At 46.4% G+C, this 6,450-nt stretch overlaps 1 protein-coding gene across 1 annotated transcript in view; it reads right to left on the bottom strand.

Moving 5' to 3' along the window:
* The window catches only part of heca (hdc homolog, cell cycle regulator), a 140,744-nt gene that overhangs the window by 114,499 nt on the left and 19,795 nt on the right, over positions 1–6,450 (bottom strand). Inside the window, exon 4 of the mRNA XM_018034210.2 lies at positions 2,686–2,782. Coding sequence (XP_017889699.1) covers positions 2,686–2,782 — 97 coding nt within the window. The remainder of the gene's footprint in view (positions 1–2,685; positions 2,783–6,450) is intronic.

Raw genomic sequence — 6,450 nt, 5'->3', positions numbered from 1 at the left:
CGATTAATTAGTGAGGGGTTGAACCTGGACAGCCACTGCCGTCTTGTCCCCGTTCTACGTATTAAGTTTCAAAAAGGATTGTAAACTTGGACAGTAAATTATTAAATACATATCTATTATGTCCAAGTACTGGTTTCAAAATTCGTTTTGTCCCAGTACTACTTCCTTTACCTTACTTGATGGAAAAGGATACAGAATAATTCGCCCGAATGAGGAAGAGCAACCCTCGTGGAATGGTAGAAACACGGTGCTGGACATCGTGATTTCCAATTCACGCTGGCGATGCGGGTTTAAAAGCGAGCCAAGGGATGCATATTGATATCGGGCCGATGAAAAGGCGAGCCTCGCATTCTGTGATTCGAAACACGAGGCAAAGAGCGATCCAATCCTAGTCTCGACATATCGGCAAATCGGCTACCGAAAACGTACAACGAAAAATAGTTGAAATCGCGAAAACTTCGATAAATTCTCCCGGTGCCGTCCGAGTATCGGATGTTCCGAGATAGAAACGAGCTATCTCAGTGCGCGATATCAAATATTGCAACCGGTCGAATCGCGGGGAATCTACTATCGCTAAGCGTTGTTGGGTGGCACGTTGCCATGGAAGGAGCTCAAACAGAGGGTGAGTCTCGAGGGCGCAGTTTCGAGGGTCTGTCCAACCTGGATCGCTGCATACGCGAATATTTGCGAGCGATCGATCGACTCGAGCTTATTTCTAGCCGAGTCCCGGGGCGAAAGACGATGAGAGAGAAAGGTGGTTTTCGCGGTTAGATAGAAACTGGCTCGGCTTTTATTCCGTATCGCAGTAAAACGCGAGAAAGCCGGCTCGGCTCGGCTCGGCTCGGCACGGCTCGGCCGCGGGCTTTTCACGCTGGGAAATCCGAAAGCGCGATTCGTCTCGCGATGAAAGGAATACGCGTTGTAAACTCGCATGCACCGTGACCATTGTTGCTTCTAATAAAGCGTGCGCCTTTTATGCCAAGGGAAATAAATAAACGCGGTACGTGGACGTCGGAAAGGCGAGCTCTGGAAGCCCTTTTACGGGCTGAACACGATGAAAGGTTACGCCAGACGTTAAAAAGGCCCAGCGCGCGCGCGCGCGTTTCGCGAAACACGTAACAATATGCAACGCAATTCGCAGTGGATGCTAACGACGGGCCGCGTAAGTCACAAATTACCTCTCCCCACAGTGTTTTTCGGCGTTAACCCTTGCCAAACAGAGAGCACAGGTCCAAAATACGAGGGGGTGCCGCCGCCGCCGCGTTATGGTTGCTCGTTTCGGAGCACCGGCACTTACCGAACGAACCGAGGGGAAACGCGCACCGGCTATTTTGCTAGTCATTCCTTTTTTCACCCGGTCGACTCTCGAAACGGTGTGTAATTTGAAGGTCGCACACGACCGGCTATTATGCACGAACCACAGGGTGGTCTAACGAACGCCCAATGCTTTCGGAAGCTGATTTTCGGTACGTAAATTACGAGCTCGATGATCGTTACAGATGCGTGACGATCTATTAAAAAAAAAAAAAAAAAAAAAAATGAAGCCGAGATCGACGTATAAAAACAATGTACCGTATAATACTTTCGATATTATGCAAATTTTTCGACAATTCCCTCGGTATCCATCTTCTCCACACGCTACGCACGACCCGAGCGCGTATAATCGCCGGTTATCACCGCGTAACCACGTCGTTTAATCAATTCGAGATCCATCAATTCGCCAAGGGTATTGTGAATCACGAAAATTGGAGCCGTGGTCCAACGCGGCGCGAAATTTGTGATACTCGATTAAAAACGGTGATCAAAATGCATTACCCGTCCCGGCGGGCAGCTGAAAGCCTCGCCAGCGATCGTAAATCATCGGACTTCTTTCCGAGGCCAAGCTTATTGCGTCCTATCCTCCAGACTGGAATATCCTTCATCGATCGACCTACCGCAACGCCCGCAGGGCCGATTAAACGCGAAACCTTCGACGGGTTCAACCCCTTCGACGTGCATACGTGATTGGATACAGTCAAATACAGTGACATCCAGATTCCAGTGTAATAACGAGTTACTCGAGCCCAGGGTGTAAATACACCAAGTCCACCCCCACGGGAGGGATGGTATTGATTTTCCAAGAGTATTTAGGGTAGGACGACAGTGTCACGGCGAAGGATTCCGAGATGAGTAATGGAAGTGAGCAGACGGTAAAGAAAATATAAATATAGATGTCTAGCTCGTATCTGGCATTTTTCAAGATTATGTGAACAGTTAAAGGATGATGGATTGCAAGAATAGCAAGACTATAGTCTTCTGTGTTTTATCATACCAGGTGATGAAATGCTTCGCAGTTTTATATAGGAATTTCTTTTATCGCGAATTATTTATAGAATTCAAGTTTTCTTGTAAACGCATAAAGTTCACGGTGTATTCTAACTGTTGTCCATTCAAAATACAATACAACCTGTCTGAAATTTATATATATTCCTTCTGACTCTAAAGAATCTCCCGCTGTTCTCTAGTAAACTTAAAGTAAGAAGCTCTCGGAGCTCTATCGCGTGCCGTCCGCTTTAAGGAAACCCGCATTAGCTCCTGCTCTAGCCGGGGTTAGTGTCTCAAACTTTCGCCGGTCACGGTTGTGGAACGTGAGCAGTTCGTGAAACGCGTTCGACGTGCGAATGAAAAATTAGTTTTGTCACTCACCTTAATGTGATAGGAGTTGAGCTTGGTCCGGGGCAGGCTGTTGAACGCGCTGAAGTCCAGCCGACGTGAGAAGATCCCGTTTGCACCGCAGCTTTGCCTACAAAATACCGTAAAAATCGTCTGATTAATATAAAATAATTGCGTGATTTTGTTAATCGATACTTCATATCAGTCTCATATTTCGTCCAACACATTGACCGTGTGAATTCTTGTAGTCGGACATATCGAAATTGAATAAACATTTTCATCTCACACGACGATTCTTATTTTACGTGTACCGGTATCTCAAAAAGAATCCACGGAAAAAAAATAGCGCAATTATACGAGAGCAAGGCCTGTCGACCCCACGGGTCGAGGATGATCCCTTTAAAATCCAGGCATGGAAAAAAAAATCGGGGTTCCTGCGCGGTTTCTCTCGTCGTACATAATAATTCCGTCCTGCCTACGTTTGATGACTCGTGTGTGTCGCGAGGGTCGCTTTTTGAACTCGTACGTTTATCCTGCCGAGCCGATGAAAACGAGCTCGGGAGGACACCCGTGCACTCGTCGAGGGTTTCGCGTGCGTACGCACGGTGAAAAACGACGCTCGACGTTGCGGAATATAAACCCAGCCGGGTGGAAACAAATTTTACTCCAACGTCGATCGCAACTTCGAAACTCGAAATTGCTGGACCAGATAATTCCCACGACTGGTACGACTCTGTACGCGAGCGAAATACGCAGCGAAAAGAACCTATCTGCCGTTTCGCGCACGGCTGACCCTGATGTCTGATTCTACTTCCAAGTCTGCGACTCACCAACAGACAATCCTCCGTGTGTATCGGGGTTCCAGCAAATTCGACAACGAAACGGATACTGCCCAAGTTTCGACGGTTTCAATACGGAAGTTTACCAAGTTCCCAGACGCGATTCCCAATGTGAATCACCTTCGAATTACCAATTCCAACTTGATTCGACGTTATCTGAACTGCTTATCGTACATATCCTTTGCACAGTTCTGTTCCCAATCACAAAACATTGAACATGGTCTCAAGAATTTTATTGAAAACACATCAAAATTCTTAACCCTTTTAGTAGCGAACGACGATATATCGTCGTTCAAATTTTCAACAAATAATGAAACACAATTCGTAACGTTTTAATTCTCCCTTTATTTCCGAATATGCTGCTTTTTATATTTTGTAAATATCACTTCTACTTTCGTTTTTACGAGCATTTTCGCAAACCTCTGCAAATTCGCCGATTCGGCCCGGTATTCTTCGCTTATTGTTAGCTACGTTCTTTTCGCCGGTACTAAAAGGGTTAATTACCCGTCGTGTCAATTGGAGGATGAATCCGAACAGAATCGAAAGTAAAATCGCGACCAGCAATCTTTTTGCATAGATGCAATAAAAAGGAACGGCGATGACCGTGAAGGTCGAATCGGTAGAAGGAAGTTACGTCAGAGAGTAGAGTATCGAGGAGATGCTAGCGAACAAAGCAGACGCGACAGAAAAGGAAGGCGAAGCCAGAGAGCAATGGGTGGCATTGTGGGGGCTGACCTCAACCTTGGCCTCCACTAGAGCGAATCCTCCTCCTACTGCTCTATCGCCGTAAATTTTGGCGGTGTCACCGAGAAAGATTCGGGAGAAGAAAAAAAAAAACCACGGTGGCATTATGCAACGCGATGCATTCTCTCTCTACCTGCTCCGTGTCACGTACGTTGACCGAATTCGCGGAACACGCGAGCGGAAGCAAAACATACTCTGATGCAACAGAAAGTCTAATTACATTTGTATCTTCATTTGTTTCCCGACTCTAGAATTATGACTGATAAAACATTCAATCGCGACGTAAATTAAAGAAATGTTTTCCAACATTGAAAGCATGGGTAATTGAATTTCCTTTATGAACGCGTGAAATTCCCGATAAAAATTGGCGGATCAATTGAATGTCTGAGTGAAATTGCGAGCAGAGAGGACAAAAATTGACAAAGGTTTCCGAGAGGCAATCGGACTGAACTTTTCGACTGGCGCTTTTGTACGTTACAAGGCCTTGTTTACGAGACGGATGATTGAGGAGTAATTTCGAATCATCATTAACTCAACAAGGTAACCCGAGCGATTCGAATTGGCCGGTCCGAAAAAGGCGGATCCGCGAGGTCTCGCTTGTGCATTTGCATGCGGGTAACGAGAAGAAGCCGCGTATAATCGCTCGCGAAAACCGATATTTACGTTCGTATTGCGAAAGAGCGAAGGCATCGTCGACGTACAAATACGGGCCTCTCCGTTGCGTCGTTAATTTACATGATGCGAGGAGAGCCGACCGGTTATTTTCAATCATTGCCACTTACGCGTTGCTTTTGCCTCCCGCGGATCGATGACTAACGCAGCCAGGGTTGCGTAATCGTTCGCGAGGAACGAGAATCAATAGAGTCATTATGCATCCTTCGGTCGCGTGGCCGTTTCCCATGAAACAACTGCACCGGTGCGCTTCTCGTGATCTCGAAAACGAGAGACGAGCACGAGACAACGTGGCTCGTCGCGTCGTTTCGATGACTACGAGAGAGACCGTGTCTCTCCCCGTCGACGGTCGCGCCACGTTACTTTCTCTTTTAATCGCCGCTCGTGAAGCATAATTCATGCAAAAGGAGAACCGGAAGGGTCCTAAAAAACTACTCGGCTCCCATTAAAAGCCAGCCACGGTGTACGTGATGATCGTTAAAAAGAGGACCGTTTCGTTCAATTTATTCCAGCCCGGAACCGGTTCTCTCCGGACCGGTATCGCGAAAACACAGAAGCGGACCCGTGTTCCTCTGGCAACCAGAAAATTATTATCTAACCTTGACGCGTCAGTCACTTTCGAATTAAGGAGACCCGGTCCAAAGCAAACTGGCTTATCAGAGATTATGCACTGCGTCTTTCGTCACCGAGCAAAAAACTACTGACAAATTATTGTTTTCAGTTAATTTTTTCAAAATCACAATGATCAATCGTTGAAATGTATCGAGCTTGACACAAATCCCCGCGTCGAGTCATAACGAGAGGTACTGTAGTCGATAGAAATTGAAACTTCAGATCACTGATTATAAAAATTGCACATTGCTAATTCTATAAATAGTGCGAGTGAACGGGACGTTGTTTTTTCATTAAACTCGTGTGAAAAATGTTTGACCGACACCATCTCTGCAACGATCTCGTAACGCGAGCCGCGTTACGCGGCTGTTCGCGAGTGAATCAGTTTTCGCAACTCGAAACCGAGCGATACCGTCCGCCACGGATCGTACCCGCGGTTGTATTTCTAGGAAGGCGTTTCGCAATCAACGATACGCTTCTAAATAGCCGGTGCATGAATGACGACGGGTGTAAGAACCCGCGCCACGTGACTAAAAACATTGCGTGCAGCATGGAAGGTTCATATACCTATCGTTAGCAATTCATCGGTTCCTCGAATCGCGTTCACCCTTCCACGTAGCCTCGGTTTTCCCGCCGGAGGCGACGAACGCTCGAGGAAAATAGAACGTCTGAATGACATGTGCTAAGTAATCGTAAGATGAGTAAGCGAGCCTCGATTCACGTGTCTTCGAGAATCGGAGTTAAACCTGCTTGGAAACTCTCAAGATCGTTAAGCTTACGTAACGTCGCTTCGTTCTGCTATAAGCATATCCCATTACTATTGTTTCATACGTCATCATACAAAATTAATCGGTTAGATATATTTCCATGCCATTGCAAATGAACGTTTACGATGGGATTGAAAGAAACTAAGGTAAACGCGGTAGTACCT

The sequence above is a fragment of the Ceratina calcarata genome, unplaced genomic scaffold, assembly GCF_001652005.2.
Source record: "Ceratina calcarata isolate Rehan_Ccalc_2016 unplaced genomic scaffold, ASM165200v1 scaffold78.2, whole genome shotgun sequence".
Taxonomy (NCBI): domain Eukaryota; kingdom Metazoa; phylum Arthropoda; class Insecta; order Hymenoptera; family Apidae; genus Ceratina; species Ceratina calcarata.
The sequence above is the reverse complement of the archived record's forward strand: the minus strand, read 5'-3'. Positions and strand labels throughout refer to the sequence as shown.